This window comes from Halichoerus grypus, chromosome 1 (genome assembly GCF_964656455.1).
Source record: "Halichoerus grypus chromosome 1, mHalGry1.hap1.1, whole genome shotgun sequence".
Classification (NCBI taxonomy): Eukaryota; Metazoa; Chordata; class Mammalia; order Carnivora; family Phocidae; genus Halichoerus; species Halichoerus grypus.
In genome coordinates, this window is record NC_135712.1 from 205,866,457 (window position 1) to 205,889,644 (window position 23,188).

At 39.5% G+C, this 23,188-nt stretch overlaps 1 protein-coding gene and 1 pseudogene across 1 annotated transcript; one reads left to right on the plus strand and one right to left on the minus strand.

Moving 5' to 3' along the window:
* The first annotated feature begins 9,499 nt into the window (after window positions 1-9,499).
* On the plus strand, window positions 9,500-21,301 carry LOC118533667 (olfactory receptor 7A17-like; annotated as a pseudogene).
* On the minus strand, window positions 20,119-21,072 carry LOC118533668 (olfactory receptor-like protein OLF4). The gene has a single exon (XM_078061959.1). The coding sequence runs from the start codon at window positions 21,070-21,072 to the stop codon at window positions 20,119-20,121; it is 954 nt and encodes a 317-aa protein (XP_077918085.1).
* Window positions 21,302-23,188: the final 1,887 nt, after the last annotated feature.

A 23,188-nucleotide genomic window follows, 5' to 3' on the forward strand; every position in this document is an offset into this window, starting at 1 on the left:
CCCAGTGCTCCATGCAGAACTTGCCCTCTTTAATACCCATCACCAGGCTAACCCAGACCCCCACCCCCCTCCCCTCTAGAACCCTCAGTTTGTTTCTAGAGTCCATAGTCTCTCATGGTTTGTCTCCCCCTCCGATTTCCCCCTCTTCATTTTTCCCTTCCTGCTCTCTTCTTCTTTTTTTTTTTTTAACATATAATGTATTATTTGTTTCAGAGGTACAGATCTGTGATTCAACAGTCTTACACAATTCACAGCACTCACCATAGCACATACCCTCCCCAGTGTCTATCACCCAGTCACCCCATCCCTCCCACCCCCCACCTCTCCAGCAACCCTCAGTTTGTTTCCTGAGATAAAGAATCCCTCATATCAGTGAGGTCATAGGATACATGTCTTTCTCTGATTGACTTATTTTGCTCAGCATAATACCTTCCAGTTCCATCCACGTCGTTGCAAATGGCAAGATTTCATTCCTTTTGATGGCTGCATAATATTCCATTGTGTGTGTGTGTATATATATATATATATATATATATATATATATATATATATACCACATCTTCTTTATCCATTCATCTGTAGATGGACATCTTGGCTCTTTCCATAGTTTGGCTATTGTGGACATTGCTGCTATAAATATCAGGATGCTCGTACCCCTTTGGACCCTACATTTGTATCTTTGGGGTAAATACCCAGTAGTGCAATTGCTGGATTGTATGGTAGCTCTATTTTTAACTTTTTGAGGAACCTCCATACTGTTTTCCGGAGTGGCTACACCAGCTTGTATTCCCACCAACAGTGTAAGAGGGTTCCCCTTTCTCCGCATCCCCGCCAACATCTGTCATTTCCTGACTTGTTAATTTTAGCCATTCTGACTGGTGTGAGGTGGTATCTCACTGAGGTTTTGATTTGGATTTCCCTGATGCCGAGCGATGTTGAGCACTTTTTCATGTGTCTGTTGGCCATTTGGATGTCTTCTTTGGAAAAATGTCTGTTCATGTCTTCTGCCCATTTCTTGGTTGGATTCTTTGTTCTTTGGGTGTTGAGTTTGATAAGTTCTTTATAGATTTTGGATACTAGCCCTTTATCTGATATGTCATTTGCAAATATCTTCTCCCATTCTGTCGGTGGTCTTTTGGTTTTGTTGACTGTTTCCTTTGCTTTGCAAAAGCTTTTTATCTTGATGAAGTCCCAATAGTTCATTTTTGCCCTTGCTTCCCTTGCCTTTGGTGATGTTTCTAGGAAGAAGTTGCTGAGGCTGAGGTTGAAGAGGTTGCTGCCTGTGTTCTCCTCTAGGATTTTGATGGACTCCTGTCTCACATTGAGGTCTTTCAACCATTTGGAGTCTATTTTTGTGTGTGGTGTTAGGAAATGGTCCAGTTTCATTCTTCTGCATGTGGCTGTCCAATTTTCCCAACACCATTTGTTGAAGAGACTGTCTTTTTTCCATTGGACATTCTTTCCTGCTTTGTCAAAGATTAGTTGACCATAGAGTTGAGGGTCCATTTCTGGGCTCTCTATTCTGTTCCATTGATCTATGTGTCTGTTTTTGTGCCAGTACCATACTGTCTTGATGATGACAGCTTTGTAATAGAGCTGGAAGTCCGGAATTGTGATGCAACCAGCTTTGCTTTGCTTTTTCAACATTCCTCTGGCTATTCGGGGTTTTTTCTGGTTCCATACAAATTTTAAGATTATTTGTTCCACACTATATCTAAAACGAATGATGTAATGTATGGGGATTAACATAACAATAAAAAAAATAAAAAAAAAAGATTATTTGTTCCATTTCTTTGAAAACAGTGGATGGTATTTTGATGGGGATTGCATTGACGTGTAGATTGCTCTAAGTAGCATTGACATCTTCACAATATTTGTTCTTCCAATCCATGAGCATGGAACGTTTTTCCATTTCTTTGTGTCTTCCTCAATTTCTTTCATGAGTATTTTATAGTTTTCTGAGTACAGATCCTTTGCCTCTTTGGTTAGATTTATTCCTAGGTATCTTATGGTTTTGGGTGCAATTGTAAATGGGATCGACTCCTTAATTTCTCTTCTGACTTGTTGTTGGTGTATAGGAATGCCACTGATTTCTGTGCATTGATTTTATGTCCTGCCACTTTATTGAATTCCTGTATGAGTTCTAGCAGTTTTGGGGTGGAGTCTTTGGGGTTTTCCACATAAAGTATCATATCATCTGCAAACAGTGAGAGTTTGACTTCTTCTTTGCTGATTTGGATGCCTTTGATTTCTTTTTGTTGTCTGATTGCTGTGGCTAGGACTTCTAATACTATGTTGAATAGCAGTGGTGATAGTGGACATCCCTGCCGCATTCCTGACCTTAGGGGGAAAGCTCTCAGTTTTTCCCCATTGAGAATGATATTCGCTGTAGGTTTTTCATAGATGGCTTTTATGATATTGAGGTATGTACCCTCTATGCCTATACTCTGAAGAGTTTTGATCAAGAAAGGATGCTGTACTTCGTCAAATGCTTTTTCTGCATCTATTGAGAGGCTCATATGGTTCTTGTTCTTTCTTTTATTAATGTCTTGTATCATGTTGATTGATTTGCGGATGTTGAACCAACCTTGCAGCCCAGGGATAAATCCCACTTGGTCGTGGTGAATAATCCTTTTAATGTACTGTTGGGTCCTATTGGCTAGTATTTTGGTGAGAATTTTTGCATCCATATTCATCAAAGATATTGGTCTGTAATTCTCCTTTTGATGGGGTCTTTGTCTGGTTTTGGGATCAAGCTAATGGTGGCCTCATAAAATGAGTTTGGAAGTTTTCCTTCCATTTCTATTTTTTGGAACAGTTTCAGAAGAATAGGTACTAATTCTTCTTGAAATGTTTGGTAGAATTCCCCTGGAAAGCCATCTGGCCCTGGGCTTTTGTTTGTTGGGAGATTTTTGATGACTGCTTCAATTTCCTTAGTGGTTATAGGTCTGTTCAGGTTTTGTAGTTCTTCCTGGTTCAGTTTTGGTAGTTGTTACATCTCTAGGAATGCATCCATTTCTTCCAAGGTATCTAATTTGCTGGCATAGAGTTGCTCATATGTTCTTATAATTGTTTGTATTTCTTTGGTGTTGGTTGTGATCTCTCCTCTTTCATTCATGATTTTGTTGATTTGGGTCATTTCTCTTTTCTTTTTGATAAGTCCGGCCAGGGGTTTATCAATCTTGTTAATCTGGTTAATCTGGTTGATGCATTCATTCTTTAGTAGGATGCTCTTTAGCCTCCATGTATTTGAGTTCTTTCCGACTTTCCTCTTGTGATTGAGTTCTAGTTTCAAAGCATTGTGGTCTGAAAATAGGCAGGCAATGATCCCAATCTTTTGGTACCAGTTGAGACCTGATTTGTGACCTAGGATGTGATCGATTCTGGAGAATGTTCCATGGGCACTAGAGAAGAATGTGTATTCCATAGTTTTGGGATGGAATGTTCTGAATATGTCTGTGAAGTCCATTTGGTCCAGTGTGTCAGTTAAAGTCTTTATTTCCTTGTTGATCTTTTGCTTAGACGATCTGTCCATTTCAGTGAGGGGGGTGTTAAAGTCCCCCACTATTATTGTATTGTTGTCAATGTGTTTCGTTGCTTTTGTTATCAATTGCCTTATATAATTGGCTGCTCCCATGTTAGGGGCATAGATATTTACAATTGTTAGATCTTCTTGTTGGATAGACCCTTTAAGTAGGATATAGTGTCCTTCCTCATCTCTTATTACAGTCTTTGGTTTAAAATCTAAGTTGTCTGATATAAGGATTGCCACCCCAGCTTTCTTTTGGTGTCTATTAGCATGGTAAATGTATTTCGTCCCCCTCACTTTCAATCTGGGGGTGTCTTTGGGTCTCAAATGAGTCTCTTGCAGACAGCATATCGATGGGTCTTGTTTTTTAATCCAATCTGGTAGCCTGTGTCTTTTGATTGGGGCATTTAGCCCATTTACATTCAGGGTAACTATTGAAAGATAGGAATTTAGTGCCATTGTATTGCCTGTAAGGTGACTGTTACTGTATATTGTCTGTGTTCCTTTCTGGTCTATGTTGCTTTTAGGCTCTCTCTTTGCTTAGAGGACCCCTTTCAAGATTTCTTGTAGGGCTGGTTTTGCGTTTGCAAATTCCTTTAGTTTTTGTTTGTCCTGGAAGCTTTTTATCTCTCCTTCAATTTTCAATGACAGCCTAGCTGGATATAGTATCCTTGGCTGCATATTTTTCTCATTTAGTGCTCTGAATATACCCTGCCAGTCCTTTCTGGCTTGCCAGGTCTCTGTGGATAGGTCTGTTGCCAATCTAACATTTCTACCATTGTAGGTTACATATCTCTTCTCCTGAGCTGCTTTCAGGATTTTCTCTTTGTCTCTGAGACTCGTAAGTTTTACTATTAGATGTCGGGGTGTTGACCTATTTTTATTGATTTTGAGAAGGCTTCTCTGTGCCTCCTGGATTTTGATGGCTGTTTCCTTCCACAAATTAGGGAAGTTCTCTGCTATAATTTGCTCCATTATACCTTCTGCCCCTCTCTGTCTTTCTTCTTCTTCTGGAATCCCAATTATTGTAATGTTGTTTCGTCTTATGGTATCGCTTATCTCTCGAATTCTGCCTCATCATCCAGTAGCTGTTTACCTCTCTTTTTCTCAGCTTCTTTATTTTCCATCATTTGGTCTTCTATATCACTGATTTTCTCTTCTGCCTCATTTATCCTAGCAGGTAGTGCCCCTATATTTGATTGCACCTCATTAATAGCCTTTTTGATTTCTACTTGGTTAGATTTTAGTTCTTTTACTTCTCCAGAAAGGGTTTCTCTAATAACTTCCATGCTTTTTTCAAGCCTAGCTAGTATCTTTAAAGTGATGATTCTGAACTCTAGATCCGACATTGTACTGATGTCCGTATTGAGTAGGTCCCTGGCAGTCGGTACTACCTCTTGTTCTTTTTGTTGAAGTGATTTTTTCCGTCTTGTCATTTTGTCCAGAGGAGAATAGATTAATGAGAGAACAAAATGCTAACAGGGTAACAACGTCCCCAGAAAATGTACTCTAAACAAATCAGGAAAGACCTGAAGCAGTGGGAAAAGAAAGGGAAAGGGAGAAAAAAGAAAAAAAAAAAAAAAAAAGAAAAAGAAAAAGATAAAGATTAAAACAAACAAAAACAGAACAAAACAAAAAAAAAAAACCCAGAATATGATCAAATATGATCAGGCTGGTATATAGATCAGTGGCACACACTAGATTTTGGGCGTATTTTAGTCTGTTAGAAGAAAGTGCCTCCCAAAATTTTAAAGAAAGAAAAACTTATATATGTACAAAAATAAGGGTTGGTATGATGAAGGGATGGAATATGACTGTAAAGACGGAAATTATAAAAAATTTTATAAAAGGAATTGATAAGAAGTTGTTTGAAAAAAGAAAGAAGAGGATTTAAAAAAAAATAAAAAGGGAGAGAATGTGATCAGGCAGGGGAGTAGAAAAAAACCATACACTAGAGTTTTAGGGTATATTTTGATCTGTTAGAAGAAACTATCTCAAAATTTTAAAGAGAGAACAATTTATATATATATGCCAAAAATACGGGTAACTACTATGAAGGGATAGAATATGACTCTAAAAATGAAAAATAAAAATGTTCTTTAAAAAAGGGATTGACAAGATATTGGTTGAAAAAGGGAAAAAGAAAAATTCAAAAAAAAAAATTAACTTTGAAAGACTACAGAATCATGGTAAAAAAGCCATGGATGCTACTGCATGGAGCGCTGGGTGTTATACACAAACAATGAATCATGGAACACTACATCTAAAACTAATGATGTAATGTATGGGGATTAACATAACAATAAAAAATCTAAAAAAAAAAAAAAGAAAAACTATGGATTCTATGTGCAGTATTCCCCTAGTGCTGGCGTTCTACTGTTCTCATTGATCGGTAAACTTGGCCTTGGAAGCTGTTCTCGCTGATCTTCTGGGGGAGGGGCCTGTTGCCGTGGTTCCCAAATGTCTTTGCCGGAGGCGGAATTGCCCCGCCCTTGCCCGTCCGGGCTAAGTAATCCGCTCGGGTTTGCTCTCCGGAGCTTTTGTTCCCTGCAAGCTTTCCCTACAGCTTAGAGTGAAAATGGCGGCCTCCCAGTCTCCGCCCCGGAGGAGCCGAGAACTCGGGGCCCCGCTCCTCAGTGAGCCCCCAGAGAAAAGCAGTCAGTCACTCCCGTCTCCCCGGTCTCCGGCCGCACTCCGTGCTCACCTGGCCTGTGACCGAGCGTTTCTATCTCTGGCACCCGACCCCGTGTGGAGTCTCCAAACCCAGCAGATCCCTGCGGTGAGCTCCCGCGCCTCTCCCAGGGGAAGAAGGTGAGTCTCCCCGGATCTGCCGCTTGTTGAGTCCCTGCTGGAGGAGCAGTGGCCCGACTGTGCCGCGGATCACGGTTTATGGCAACCCCGAGCTGAGAGCCCGCGCCTCGGCTCCGTCTCTGCAGCCGGCTTCCCTGCTCCGATACCTGGGAGCTCTGCCGCACTCAGGCACCCCCGGTCTTTCTGTGACCCCGAGGGTCCTGAGACCACACTGTCCCGCGAGAGTTCCACCCCCCGCTTAGCCACCAGAGTGACGTCTCTCAGTGGAGCAGACTTCTAAAAGTTCGATTTTGTGCTCCGTGGCTCTATCACTTGCCAGAAGCGGCCGACGGAGGCCCCTCCCCCGCCGCCTATCCTCCCGAATATCGCCTCAGATTCACTTCTCCATACGTCCTACCTTCCAGAAAGTGGTCGCTTTTCTGTTCAGAGAGTTGTTGCTATTCTTTTCTTCAATCTCCTGTTGAGTTCGTAGGTGTTCAGAATGGTTTGATCCCTATCCAGCTGAATTCCTGGGACCAGACGAAATCCAGGTCTCCTACTCCTCTGACATCTTGCTCCACTCCCCAAACTCAAATCTTAAAAGTTATTTAAAAAAGTCTTTTCTCAGAGTCTTTTAAATTAATTTAAATTTAAATTCAATTAATTAACATATAATGTGTTATTGGTTTCAGAGGTAGAGGCCAATGATTCATTAGTCTTATATAATACCCAGTGCTCATTACATCATGTGCCCTCCTTAATGTCTATCACCCAGTTACCCTGCTCCCCCACCTCCTTCCCCTCCAGCAACCGTTAGTTTGCTTCCTATGATTAAGAGTCTCTTATGGTTTGTCTCCCTCTCTGGTTTCGTCTTGTTTATTTTTTCCTCTCTTCCCCTATGATCCTCTATTTTGTTTCTTAAAATCCACATATCAGTGAGGTCATATGATAATTGTCTTTCTCTGATTGACTTATTTTGCTTATCATAATACCATCTAGTTCCATCCATGTTGTTGCAATGGCAAGATTTCCTTTTTTCATGCTGAGTAGTATTCCATTGTGTATGTGTGTGTGTGTATGTGTGTGTGTGTGTGTGTGTATAACATCTTCTTTAACCATTCATCTGTTGATGGACATCTCAGCTCTTTCCATAGTTCGGCTATTGTAGACATTGCTGCTCTGAACATTGGGGTGCAGGTGCCCCTTGGATCACTACATTTGTATCTTCGTGGTAAATACCTAGCAGTGAGTGCAATTGCTGGGTTGTAGGGTAGCTCTATTTTCAACATTTTGAGGAATCTCCATATTGTTTTCCAGAGTGGCTGCACCAGCTTGCATTCTCACCAACTGTGTAAGAGGTTCCTCATTCTCCACAACCTTGCCAACATCTGTTGTTTCCTGACTTGTTAATTTTAGTCATTGTGACCCATGTGCGGTGGTATCTTACTGTGGTTTTGATTTGTATTTCCCTGATGCCAAGTGATGTGGAGCATTTTTTCATGTGTCTGTGGCCATTTTTATGTCTTCTTTGGTGAAATGTCTGCTCATGTCTTCTGCTCATTTTTTGATTAGATTATTTATTCTTTAGGTGTTGAGTTTGATCAGTTCTTTATAGATTTTGGATACTAGCCCTTTATCTGTTATGTCATTCTCAAATATCTTCTCCCATTCTGTTGGTTGTCTTTTGGTTTTGTCGACTGTTTCCTTGCTGTGCAAAAGCTTTTTATCTTGATGAAGTCCCAATAATTCATTTTTTACTTTGTTTCCCTTGCCTTGGAGACGTGTCTAGAAAGAAGTTGCTGTGGCTGAGGTCACAGAGCTTGCTACCTGTGTTCCCCTCTAGGATTTTGATGGATTCCTATATCACATTTAGGTCTTTTATCCATTTTGAGTCTATTTCTGTGTATGGTGCAAGGAAATGATCCAGCTTCAATCTTTTGCATGTGGCTGTCCAATATTCCCAGCACCATTTATTGAAGAGACTGTCTTTTTTCCATTGGATATTCTTTCAATGCTTGGTTGAAGATTTGTTGACCACAGAGTTGAGAGTCCATTTCTGGGCTCTCTATTCTGTTCCATTGATCTATGTGTCTGTTTTTTGTGCCAGTACCATGCTGTTTTGATGATCGCAGCTTTGTAATACAGCTTGAAGTCAGGCATTGTGATGCTACCAGCTTTGGTTTTCTTTTTCAACATTCCCCTGGATATTCGGGGTCTTTTCTGGTTCCATCCAAGGTTTAGGATTATTTGTTCCAGCTCTGTGAAAAAAATTGATGGTATTTTGATAGGGATTGCACTGAATGTGTAGATTGCTCTAGGTAGCATAGACATTTTAAACAATATTTGTTCTTCCAATCCATGAGCAAGGAAAATTTTCCATTTCTTTGTGTCTTCCTTAATTTCTTTCATGAAAAGAGAAAGAGAATTTCATGAGTGTTCTATAGTTTTCTGAGTACAGATCCTTTGCCTCTTCGGTTAGGTTTATTCCTAGGTTTCTTATGGTTTTGAGGGCAATTGTAAATGGGATCAACTCTTTAATTTCTCTTTCTTTTGTCTCATTGTTAATGTATAGAAATACAATTAATTTCTGTCATTGATTTTATATCCTGCCAGTTTGCTGAATTCCTTTATGAATTCTAGCAATTTAGGGGCAGAGTCTTTTGGGTTTCCCACATAGAGTATCATGTCTTCTGCAAAGAGTGAGAGGTTGACTTCTTCTTTGCCAATTCAGATGCCTTTTATTCTTTTCATTGTCTGATTGCTGAGGCTAGGACTTCTAGTACTATGTTGTACAGCAGTGGTGATAGTTGACATCCTTGCTATGTTCCTTACCTTAGGTGGAATGCTCTCATTTTTTTCCCTATTGAGAATGATATTCATTGTGGGCTTTTCATACATGGCTTTTATGATATAGAAGTATATTCCCTCTATCCCTACACTGTGAAGAGTTTTAATCAAGAAAGGATTCTCTTCTTTGTTAAATGCCTTTCTGCATCTATTGAGAGGATCGTATGGTTCTTGTCCTTTCTTTTATTTATGTAGTGTATCACATTGATTGATTTGTGGATGTTGAACCACCCTTATAGCCCAAGAATAAATCCCACTTGGTCATGGTAAATAACCCTTTTAATGTACTGTTGGATCCTATTGGCTAGTTTTTTGGTGAGCATTTTTGCATCCATGTTCATCAGGATATTGGTATGTAATTCTCCTCTCTGTTGGGGTCTTTGGTTTTAGGATCAAGGTCATGCTGGGCTCAAAAAAAGTGTTTGGATATTCAACTTCCATTTCTATTTCTAATAGCTTCAGTAGAACAGGTATTAATTCTTCTTTAAAATTTTTGGAGGAATTGCCCTGGGAAACCATCCAGTCCTGGGCTCTTGTTTGTTGGGAGATTTTTGAATACTGCTTCAATTTCCTTACTGGTTATGGGCCTGTTCAGGTTTTCTATTTCTTACTGTTTCAGTTTTGGTAGTTTATACTTCTCTAGGAATGCATCCATTTTTTCCAGATTGCCTACTCTGTTGGCACATAGTTGCTCATAATATGTTCTTATAATTGTATTTCTTCAGCATTGGTTGTGATCTCTCCTCTTTATTCATGATTTTATTTATTTGGGTCCTTTCTCTTTTCTTTTTGATAAGTCTGGCCAGGGGTATATCAATCTTATTAATTCTTTCAAGAATGAGTACCTAGTTTCGTTGATCTGTTCTACTGTTCTTTTGGTTTCTATTTCATTGATTTCTGCTCTGATCTTTATTATTTCTCCTCTCCTGCTGGACTAGGCTTTATTTGCTGTTATTTCTCAAGCTCCTTTAGGGGTAAGGTTGTGTATTTGAGACCTTTGTTTATTCTTGTAAAGGTTTGTATTGGTATATACTTCCCTCTTAGGTCTGCCTTTGCTGCATCCCAAAGGTTTTGAACAGTTGTTTTCATTTTCATTTGTTTCCATGCATTTTTAAAATTCTTCTTTAATTTCCTGGTTGACTCATTCATTCTTTAGTAGGATGCTCTTTAGCCTCCATGTATTTGAGTTCTTTCCAAATTTCCTTTTGTGATTAAGTTCTAGTTTCAAAGCATTGTGGTCCAAAAATATGCAGGGAATAATCCCAATCTTTTGGTACTGTTTGAGACCTGATTTGTGACCCAGTATGTGATCTATTCCGGAGAATGTTCCATGTACACTCGAGAAGAATGTGTATTCTGTTGCTTTAGGATGGAATGTTCTGAATATATCTGTGAAGTCCACCTGGGCCAGTGTGTCTTTCAAAACCCTTGTTTCCTTGTTGATCTGCTTAGATGATCTGTTCATTGCAGTGAGTGGGGTCTTAAGGTCCCCTACTATTATTGAATTATTATCAGTATGTTTCTTTAATTTTGTTATTAATTGGCTCTTATAATTGGGTGCTCCCATGTTAGCGGCATAAATATTTACAATTGTTAGATCTTCTTTTGGATAGACCCTTTAAATATGATATAGTGTCCTTTCTCATCTCTTATTAGATTCTTTGGTTTAATATCTAATTTGTCTGATATAAGGATTGCCACTCTAGCTTACTTTTGATGTCCATTAGCATGATAAATGGTGTTCCATTCCCCTACTTTAAATCTGGAGGTGTCTTCATGAAAAAGTGCTCAACATCACTCGGCATCAGGGAAATCCAAATCAAAACCTCAATGAGATACCACCTCACACCAGTCAGAATGGCTAAAATTAACAAGTCAGGAAATGACAGATGTTGGCGGGGATGCGGAGAAAGGGGAACCCTCCTACACTGTTGGTGGGAATGCAAGCTGGTGCAACCACTCTGGAAAACAGTATGGAGGTTCCTCAAAAAGTTGAAGATAGTGCTACCATATGATCCAGCAATTGCACTACTGGGTATTTACCCCAAAGATACAAATGTAGGGATCCGAAGGGGTACGTGCACCCTGATGTTTATAGCAGCAATGTCCACGATAGCCAAACTGTGGAAAGAGCCAAGATGTCCATCGACAGACGAATGGATAAAGAAGAGGTGGTATATATATACAATGGAATATTATGCAGCCATCAAAAGGAATGAGATCTTGCCATTTGCAACGACGTGGATGGAACTGGAGGGTATTATGCTGAGCGAAATAAGTCAATCAGAGAAAGACATGTATCATATGACCTCACTGATATGAGGAATTCTCAATCTCAGGAAACAAACTGAGGGTTGCTGGAGTGGGGGTTGGGGTGGGAGGAATGGGATGGCTGGGTGATAGACACTGGGGAGGGTATGTGCTATGGTGAGCGCTGTGAATTGTGCAAGACTGTTGAATCACAGATCTGTACCTCTGAAACAAATAATACATTATATGTTAAGGAAAAAAAAGAAGAAGAAGAATGTAGCAGGAGGGGAAGAATAAAGGGGGGGAAATCGGAGGGGGAGATGAACCATGAGAGACGATGGACTCTGAAAAACAAACTGAGGGTTCTAGAGGGAAGGGGGGTGGGAGAATGGGTTAGCCTGGTGATGGGTATTAAAGAGGGCACGTTCTGCATGGAGAACTGGGTGTTATGCACAAACAATGAATCATGGAACACTACATCTAAAACTAATGATATAATGTATGGTGATTAACATAACAATAAAAAATTAAAAAAAATAAATCTGGAGGTATCTTTGGGTCTAAAATGAGTCTCCTGTAGACAGCATGTGCATGGGTCTTGCTTTTTTATCCAATCTGATACCTTGTGTGCTTTGATTGGTACATTTAGCCCATTTACATTCAGAGTAACCATTCAAAGATATGAATTTAGTACCATTGTATTAACTGTAATGTGACTATTTCTGCATATTGTCTCTGTTCCTTTCTAGTCTATGTTACTTTTGGGCTCTCTCTTTGCTTAAAGAATCTCTTTTAAAATTTTTTTGCAGGACTGGTTTGGTGATCACAAATTCTTTTAGCTTCTGTTTGTCCTGGAAGCTTTTTAATCTCTCCTTCTATTTTGAATGTCATCCATCTGTATAAAGTATTCTTGGCTGCATATTTTTCTCATTTAACACCCTGAATATATCATGAAAGTCCTTTTTGGCCTGCCAGGACTCTGTGGATAGGTCTGCTGCCAATCTAATGTTTTTACCCTTGTAGGTTATGGACCTCTTGTCCTGGGTTGCTTTCAGGACTTTTTCTTTGTCTCTTAGATTTGCAAGTTTCACTATTATATGTCAGGGTGTTGGCCTATTTTTATTAATTTGGAGAGGAGTTCTCTGTGCCTCTTTGATTTGAATGCCTGTTTTCTTCCCCAGATAAGGAAGTTCTCCACTATCATTTGCTCCAATATACCTTCTGCCCCTCTTTTTCCTCTTCTTCTGGGGTTCCAATTATTCTAATATTGTTTTGCTTTATGGTATCACTTATCTCTCAAATTCTCCTCTCATGATCTCATGGATCTCTAATATTGTTTTGCTTTATGGTATCACTTATCTCTCAAATTCTCCTCTCATGATCCAGTAGTTGTTTATCTCTCTTTTTCTCATCTTCTTTATTCTCCATCACTAATTCTCTCTTCTGCCTCATTTATCCTAGCACTAAGAGCCTCCATTTTTGTTTTCATTTCATTAATAGCCTTTTTGATTTCTACTTCTTTAGATTTTAGTTCCTTTATTTCTCCAAAAAGTGATACTCCAGTGTTTTCTATGCTTTTTTCAAGCCCAGCTAGTATCTTTATAATCATTATTCTGAACTCTAGTTCTGACATCTTAGTTATGTCCATACTGATTAGATCCCTGACAGTCAGTACTGCCTCTTGTTCTCTTTTTCGAGGTGAGTTTTTCTGTTTTGTCATTCTGTCCAGAAAGAATAGATGAACAAGAGAACAAAATACTAAAATGGCAACAACGACCCCAGAGAAATATACACTTAATCAGAAGAGACCAAAAAACCAATAAATAAATACATATTAAAAAAATAAAAGAAAGAAAAAAGAGAATATAATCAGACCAGTGAACAGAACAGAGCAATATACTGGATCCTGTGTGTGTTTTGGTCTGTTTGTTAGAAAACTGTATCCCAAAATTGTAAAGAAAGAAAAAGTTATGTGTGTACAAAAATAAAATTAAATATGAGAGGATAGAATGTAACTGTAAAAATGAAAATTAAAAGACAAGAGAAAACAAAAGAGAAAAAACCAACAACAATAAAAGGATGAGATATAAACAGACAGGTGAACAGAGCAGAGCAATACACCATATCTTGAGTGTATTTTGGTCAGTTTGTTAGAAGAAACTATATCTCAAAATTGTAAAGAAAGACGAGTGTATATATACAAAAATAAAATTAAATACACTGAAAGGATAGAATATAACTCTAAAGATGAAAATTAAAAGACTTTAGCAAAACGAAACAAAAAAACAACAAAAAAACAAAAAAGGGAAGAACAAAAAAAAAAGAAAAGAGAATATGATCAGATAGGTGAATACAATCTATTTTGGGTGTGTTTTGGTCTGTTAGGAGAAACTGTATTCCAAAATTGTAAAGAAAGAAAAACATATATATACAAAAAAAATTTAAATACAATGAAGGGATAGAATGTAACTATAAAAATGAAAATTAAAAAAAGATTTTTAAAAAGTTGATAAAATAAGAAATTGGTTGAAAAAGGAAAGAGAAAAAAATAAAAATTTAAAATTGAAAGACTAAATAATCATGGGACTAAAGCTATGATAGTGGATTATGTGCTGTATTCCCCTAGTGCTGGAGTTTTGCAGTTCTCATTGAGCAGTAAACTTGGTCTTGGCTGATCTTCTAAGGGAGGGACCTGTTGCATTGAATCTCAGGTGTATTTGCTCCAGGGGGGATTGTACCACCCTTGGCAGGGCACCCAGGCTAAGTAATCTGCTCCAGTTTGCTCTATGTGGCTTTTGTTCCCTGAAGGCTTTCCTCGCAGCTTTAGAGAATGAGAATGAAAATGGTGGCTTCCCAATCTCTGGCCTGGAGCTGAAAGCTCCAGGCCCCACTCCTCAGTGCACCCTCAGAGAAAGTAGTTAATCGTTCCTGTCTCCCTGGTCTCTGCCCACACTCCATTCTCACCCAGCCTGTGACTGAACATTTCTATCTCAGGCACATGACCCTGTTTGGAGTCTGAAAACCCTGCAGATTCCTGCAGTGTGCTCCTGCACCACTCCTCTTGGTGGGAGGAAGGGAGGTCTCATTGGTTCTGCCACTTGCTGGGCCCCTGCTTGGGGAGAAGTCACCTAATTGTGCCACGGTTTGCAGTTTATGGCAATCTGGAGTTGAGAGTCCACTCCAGGGCTCACTGTTTGCAGCCAGCTTCCTGGTTCTGATGCCTGGGAAATCTGCTGCACTCACACCCACCCCCTGGTCTTCCTGTGACCCTGGGGATCCTGGGACCACACTGACCCACCTAGAGTTCTGCCCCCAATTAGCCACCTGAGCACCTTTCAGGTGGGATGTCCCTCACTGGAGCAGACTTCTAAAAGATCTGATATTGTGCTCTGCTGCTGTATCACTTTCTGGTAGCGGGCTTATGGAGGCTCCCTCCCCCCGCAGCTTATCTTCCCATATATTGCCTTGGATTCACTTCTCTGCACCTCCTACCTTGCAGAAAGTGGTTGCTTTTCTATTTGTAGAGTTGTAGCTATTCTTTTCTTAGATCTCCGGCTCAGTTTACAGGTGTTCAGAATGATTTGATAGCTATCTAGCTGAATTCCTGGGACCAGACCAAACTAAATTCTCCTACTCCTCCACCATTGTGGACTCCTATTTTCTCAGAGTCTTTGACCAGGTTATTCCCTCAGATGGGCACACACTTCCCTGGATAACCCTGTGTCTCCTGCTGTCTCCTCTTGAGGCCTCTGTGTAAAAGTGTGCTGGCGTATCCAAGCAACCAGTAAAAAACAACATCTCCATGCACTCTTTCCTTTTTACTGGATTTTTCTTCATAGCACCTGTCACCTTCTGACATTCTATCTGATCTTTTATTTGCTTATCTTCTCCATCACTGAACTATGCAGACTTTTGTTTCTCGACACCTATGCTCTTTCCCTGGAGGTTAGTCAGTACTCAAGGTTATTCCTCAAATGTGTGACAGAATTTCTCATTAAAAGTACAGAATACATGAGTACTTGGGGAAAAGGCCAAGTGTGGAATGTGCATTCCTATTCAGAGGTGGGATGTGGGGTCCTGACAGGGGACAAGTTCCATATAAAAACTATGGATATTCACATTTTGAATGTAAAATAAAGATTTTAGAATTTCAATGATATTTGTAATGTTCATTATTATTGAGAAAATTAGTCATATTATTTTTTATTCCTTGGTAGTCATCTCCACTACATAGAACCAGGAAGTGACACATGAATTTCAGAACTGCAAACCCTCATATTTGGGCTTTTCCTCTCCGTGTACATGATAACCATGTTTGGGAACGTGCTCATCATCCTGGCCGTCAGCTCAGACTCCCACCTCCACACTGCCATGTACTTCTTCCTCTCCATCCTGTCCTTTGTAGATATCTGTTTCACCTCCACCACTATCCCCAAGATGCTGTGGAACATCCAGACTCAGAGCAAAGTCATAACCTAAGCAGGCTGCATCACACAGATGTACTTTTTCACACTCTTTGCTGTACTGGATGACTTTCTCTTGGCCACGATGGCCTATGACTGGTTGGTAGCCCTCTCCCATCCCCCGCACTATACAGTCATCGTGAATCCCCAGCTCCGTGGACTGCTGGTTCTTCTTCTTCTTTTTTTTTTTTTTTAATTTTTTTATTGTTATGTTAATCCCCATACATTACATCATGAGTTTTAGATATAGTGTTCCATGATTCATTGTTTGTGCATAACACCCAGTGCTCCATGCAGAATGTGCCCTCCTCAATACCCATCACCAGGCTAACCCATCCTCCCACCCCCCTCCCCTCTAGAACCCTCAGTTTGTTTTTCAGAGTCCATCGTCTCTCATGGTTCTTCTCCCCCTCCGATTTCCCCCCCTTCATTCTTCCCCTCCTGCTACATTCTTCTTCTTCTTTTTTTCTTTCTTAACATATATTGCATTATTTGTTTCAGAGGTACAGATCTGAGATTCAACAGTCTTGCACAATTCACAGCGCTTACCAGAACACATACCCTCCCCAGAGTCCAACACCCAGTCACCCCATCCCTCCCACCCCACCCCCCACTCCAGCAACCCTCTGTTTGTTTCCTGAGATTAAGAATTCCTCATATCAGTGAGGTCATATGATACAAGTCTTTCTCTGTTTGACTTATTTCGCTCGGACTGCTGGTTCTTCTGCCCTAGATCATATATATCCTGAATTCCTCCTTACAAAGTTTAATGATGTTGTGGCTTTCCTTCTGGATACAATTACATATCCTCCGCTATTTTTTGTAAACTCAATGAAATAGTCCAACTTTCCTGTTATGATAACTTTCTTAATAACTTGGTGATGTATTTTGCAATTTTGCTGCTGAGTGCTGTTGCTTTTGTGGAGGTCCTTTACTCTTACACTAAGATAGTTTCCTCCATACTTGGGTGTCATTCAGCTCAGGGCAAGTATAAAGCATTTTCCACCTGTGTCTCACCTCTCAGCTGTGTCCTTATTTTACTGTACGTTCCTAGGTGCACACAAGTGCAACAGCCCCAGTGATGTACACCATGGTCACACTCATGCTGAACCCTGTTAAAAAGTGACACTAGGGGCACCTGGGTGGTTCAGTCCATTGAGCATCAGACCTGGTTTCAGGTCGGGTTCAGGTCATGATCTCAGGGTCCTCGGATCAAGCCCTGCTTTGGTCTCCAGTCTCAATGGGAGAAATCTAGATTCCCCTCCCTCTCCACCTGCCCCCTCTCCCTCCTGCTCTTGTTCTCTCTTTCTCAGAAAAATAAATAAGTCTTTAAAAAAAGTCTCTATAATCTAGATCCTATTCAGGTACCAAGTAGAGTTTGGAATGATATGCATTTTTGTGGAGAAAAAATGGCAACCCAGAATCACGTATCTAGGCAGGAGGAATTCATGCTCTCTGTGTCTTGCAGAGACATCTTGATTTTAGCCCAAAGAGATTCATTTTTGGCTTTGACCTCCAGGACTGGAAGAGTATAATTTTGTTTCTTTTAAATCTTCAGTGTGGTAATTGGTGATAGCAGCAATAGGAAAGTGGACAAAGACATTTCTCCAATAAAATTTTATTTAAAGAAACTGAATTTAAGCCTTTCAAATAATTCACTTAGCTTCTTTGGGTAAGGGCACTGTGTGTTGAAACCCTACCTTAAGTACAGGAACAATCTAAAGTCAGTTTGGAGATATTCAGCCTTATTAGCTGGTATGGAGAAGTTCTCCTTGCATAAATGTTAATGTGGTTTTGTCTTTGAGGCTTCTGAACATTAAGATAGGAAAAGAAATATACTATGAAAATTAAGGCTACCTGTTATACTCTAAATTTTTTTGTCTAAATTTCAATATTCCTAGTATTTTATGTGAATGCAAATGTTCATTCTTTTAATTTCTTGTCCTCCAAGTTTCTCTAAAGCTTTCTTTCAATGCAATAGATGAGTTATAATGAGTTATAATGAGGGTTATGAGCCTTGTGCATGTACATCCATGCATGTGAATGTGTTTTTGTGAAATAAAATGTACATGAATATACATACATTTACATACACATAACCCTTAGTCTTGAACATTCTTTGTCCCACAAAGTATTTCCACATATTTCATCTTTCTTGACAACACCACTTGAAGTTATGCTTATGATTCCACATTGTGTTCAGAAGAAAAAAGAATGCTGGAGGGGTTACCCCCTAACAATTGCATAACAAAGCAGTTAGAATTTATTGTGCACCCTCTTGAGTTCTATGGAAATGGAACCATGCAGTATGTACCCATGATTTTTCAATGACTCTTTCAATTCCTAGAGTTGTACACTTTAAATATGTACAGTTTATTGCATGTAATAATGCTCCAATATATTAATCAGTATTAAAAAATTCCTGTGGTGCATGACTCAGAGTCAGATCTGGAGCACAGTTAGCTGAGTCACACATAACAGGATGAGAGAGTTCTCTTCAATTGTGAAAAAGGAAAGGTTCACATGTGGATATTAAACAGTGGAATTAAATAAAGACAATTCACATTTGATAACATCATTTTTTTGTAAACTAGAAGATTACTTACATATATGAAAGGTGTAAAATGACATAAATTGGATCAAGACAGAAGAACACAACAGCCACACACCTCATAGAACAGCCTTAGAAACACAATGTACAGATTCACACCGGACTAAGGACTCATGAGAAGCTCTGCAGAGATCAAAACAACTCCCTACTCTGCAATCCCCTTTGATAATAAAGACATTATATTAAGCCATTTTGTTTTAGGATGCTTTGTTTGCAGCAACAACTAAATGATATAATAATCAAATCAGAAAGATCTGAGGGCATTTGTAATAATCAGATTCTTTTTATTCTAGGTATTTATTCTGATAACTGAAGGTAGCATTCATGATTACTGTGTTCTTCAAGTTTATTTCATGTAACTGTACTAAAGATGAGTCCACTGAGGCCCCTTTGAGGTAACATGGAAAGGTCGGAAGGACATACATGTGTGCACAAAACTTGTGACTCAGAATCACATCCTGGACAGGATTCCAAGCTTCCTGGTAAGTGATCCTGTGGTTATGAAGATGGTATATAATGGATGATACTGATATTGTTCATTCGCTGCCCCTTTAGAGGTTATGGCAAAATTTCCCATAGCGGGAGATATTTCATTTACAGAAATGGAAGGAATCATATTTGTATGTATGTAGCACTGGAAATTTTTATCCAGAAACCAAAAATAATTTAATAAAACCCCAATCATGCCACCAGTCTTTTATATTAATAAATACACCTTACCAATGGACCCTGGTATTCCATAATTCATTAGGTAGATGAAGTGCCTGAGAAAGGAATATTTTGCATAGCAATAAATACATGACTTAATATTTTTCTTCATCATCCTTAAAGCCAAGTTTGACTCTAAGACCATATTATGTCAATCTATTTTTTCCATATTTGTCATTCTGTGTAGATTCCACTTGGAGACATGTATTTTTTTTTTTTGGCCTACATATTATGTCAATCTATTTTTTCCATATTTGTCTTTCTGTGTAGATTCCACTTGGAGACATGGAGTTTCTTTTCTTTTCTTTTTTTTTTTTTTGCCAGTGACTATGGTAGGCATGGTGGAAACAAGCTGTATAAAAACAGGATCCTAATGTGTACATGATCAACTATAACCACCAGTACGTCAAAGTCTGCATTCTCAGGAAGAGCACTTAAAGTAGTGATAGTACAAAGGAATGATGTTCACAAAAGTGAAGCACAGTGGTCTCAGATTTTTCTCTGTTATAAATGTACATAAATAGCTGTGGTGGCTAAGAGTAGATTTTCCATTCTTGTAGTATTCAGTCAAACAAAAGAAAAATACTCACTATGATATATTTTATTTGAGAAGAAATTATTCTTAGCAGATCCATGTAGTCCTTTGAAATAAATGAGAACTTCCAAATATTTCACATCCAAGGTTAGGAATAACATTGAGAGAGTAGGAAAATGACAAAGGGACAATTTCTTGGGCATCAGAGATATCACAAAGCTTAATAATAAGAGTTACATACATTGTACAGAGAGGTCAAAAACAAAAAGATAGAAATTCTAAGAAATAAATTAGGGAAGCAAGTACTACTTCCACAGTCTGCATAAAAAAAAAAAAATCACAACTTCTATCTAAGGCCTCAGGTCCTGCAACCATGGGCACTTCTTCAGCCCAGGACAACTGACCCTTTTAGAACTGCCATCCCAGAGAATCTCATCAGAGCTCCCTTTATGTCTTTGTTTCTCAGGCTGTAGATGAAGGGGTTCAGCATGGGTGTGACCACTGTGTACATCACAGAGGCTACTGCGCTTGAATGGGAGTTCTGGGTAGCAGCAGAGCTAAGGTACACTCCTAGGCCCGTACAATAAAATAAGGAGACAACTGAGAGGTGAGATGCACAGGTGGAAAATGCTTTATACTTGCCCTGAGCTGATGAGATCCCAAGTATGGAGGAAACTATCTTAGAGTAAGAGTAAAGGACCCCAGCCAGGGGAGCACCCCCCAGCAGCATAGCTGCAAAATACATCACCATGGTATTAAGAAAGGTGTCAGAGCAGGCAAGTTGGATCATTTGATTGAGTTCACAGAAAAAGTGGGGAATTTCTACCTTTCTACAGAAGGACAGTTGCAAGACCATTAAGCTTTCTAAGAAGGAATGCAAGACACTCAGGATCCAGGACACCAGAACCAATAGTTCACAGAGCCAGGGTTTCATGAGGACCGTGTAGTGCAGGGGGTGACAGATGGCCACAAAGCGGTCATAAGCCATCACAGTCAGGAGAAAGATGTCTAATCCTGCAAAAAGTATGAAGAAATACATCTGGCTGAGGCAACCTTCATAAGTGATCATTTTGCTCTGAGTCTGGATGTTCCACAGCATCTTGGGGATGGTGGTGGAGGTGAAACAGATGTCTACAAAGGACAGGTTGGCAAGGAAGAAGTACATGGGGGTGTGGAGGTGGGAGTCAGAGCTGATGGCCAGGATGATGAGCATGTTTCCAAACACAGTGATCAGGTACATGGAGAGGAAAAGCCCAAATATGAGGGACTGCAGTTCTGGTTCCTCTGACAATCCCAGAAGAAGAAAATCTGAAATTCCTGTATCATTTCCTGGGTCCATGTGGTGGAGGTGACTACCAGCACAGGGGAAATTAACATAACAAATTTCACACAAATAGTCTGCTAACATTGTGGAAATGATATAATTTATATTGCCCAAATACTAATTTTAATATTTTATGAATGGATCTGGACCCCTTGAGGGGATCCCTATTTCCCCTCTGATTAGGAATTTCCATCACAACATCAGATGTTCCCCAAAGGGTCAGTTATTGTACAGTTTGAATTAGAGATTATTTCATGCACGTTAGCATTATATAGAGTGTTGACCATGTTTCAGAAATTCCTAGTCATAAAGCAAAGGGTGCTGAAAAGCAAAAGTCTCTACAATTCAATGAACTGATAGGGTAGGAACAGATATTAAGATTAAATAATCATGTGATGGGCACAGATGCTATGAACAAAACAGAAGTGGGTTAAAAGAGAGAGTGGGTGGGGTTTTAAGTTGGGTCTTCAGTCAAGTTTGGCTAAGAAGGTGACATTTGATCAGAGACCTTAAGGAAGAGAGTCTGGAAGATGAGAGGTCTTCCTGGCAGAGGGAATGGCTGGTGTAAAGGCCCTGAGGACCGGCTTCTGTCAGAAAATCATGGCTCAGAAGGAAGCCAGTGTGTTGAGGAGAATGGACAAGAAGGAGAGTGATGAGAGGTGGTGGCAGTGAATTTCCTAGAACCATGTGGCTTCATAGCTGCTTAAATTTCAAGACACAGGGAGTTCCTGGTTCACACTATGTACTTCTCCCACTTTATGATGTGGTTGCATTAGCATCCTGTCAATTGAACATGCCTTCCTAGTATTATCTGTTGATTGAATTTGGCCTGTGTGTTATAAGGATACACATGTATATAGACTTTTAATAGAGGAGCCTATGCATCCCTGCTCTGAGGACTGCTCTCACCCATCAAGGAGCCCGCAAGCACATGTGCACACACACACACACACACACACACACACACACACAGTCACATACACACAACACAGCACACCATATCCTCCTGGTGTGTGTTACTTCTATGTCCTTCTCACCTCCCCCCTGCCTGCCCCAACACACTGTTTAGGATATGAATGCATACATATAATATTACCTTTCCCATAATGAATGTGGAAATAGTATCCAGAAATTCCTATTTGTAGCTTCCCAGGGACATATCATCTTCAGGTTCCATTTTGGAATGGCTACATTCTGACATGTATATAAAGAAACATAAAAAATTGTGTTCAATAAACAGAGAGAGAAAGAGAGAGGGAGAGAAGGAGAGAGATATTCAATGAACATAAAGAGTAAAATGATCTAATAAGCTCAGTTGTCCTAAGAGACTGTGAGGAAGGAAAGCTTCCTTCGTGCTGGTGGCATCTAATCCTGGATTTATCCCATTTATACCCACCAAAAATAATAAAAGAGCAAAAATAAATTGTTCAAAAGACAAAGTAATGACTTCTTTATGATGTGAAACACTTAGAGATTGAACATCACAAGAGAAAAATGAGTAAAAAGAATAAATTTGGTGTTTTTTTACCAGATAGCTGATAGCAGAAGACTTGTTTTTCCTGTGCCTTTTCCATATTTATTTGACTAATTGGTTTTTATTTGGTCCAATATAGGATGAGGCGAGGCCCTTTATCACTTTTCTTATGTTTGTCATTCTTAGCCTGTGGGTTTTAGTCACTTTCTTGACAAGTCTGATGAGAACAACTACTCACAGTTCTGTTCTTTGTCCAACATGCAAAGGCCTCCCCAGACTCTGTAAAATCCTACACACCCCGTGGCAATCTATCCTCTTACTCTGAGTACTCTTCATGTGACTCATCTGAGGATATTATCTCAGACTCACATTATCTCACTGTGCTCTTGTCTGTCACTCTGACATAGGACCAAAGGAGCAAGAACTTCACCTGTGCTGTTCATCTTTTTCTTTAAGGGTGTGGATGTATATGCACTTATATAGAAACAAATTCAAGAAAATGAGATACTATGAAACACAGAGAATGACAGAGGAGATAAAACCAGTGTAAAGAGAGCAGTTTCAGCACAACCTTTTTCAACAACATTGAAGGGAGTTTTGAGGACTAACTGAAACAGGATCTACAGGAGGAGGAACTCCACAAAATCAACATGGACA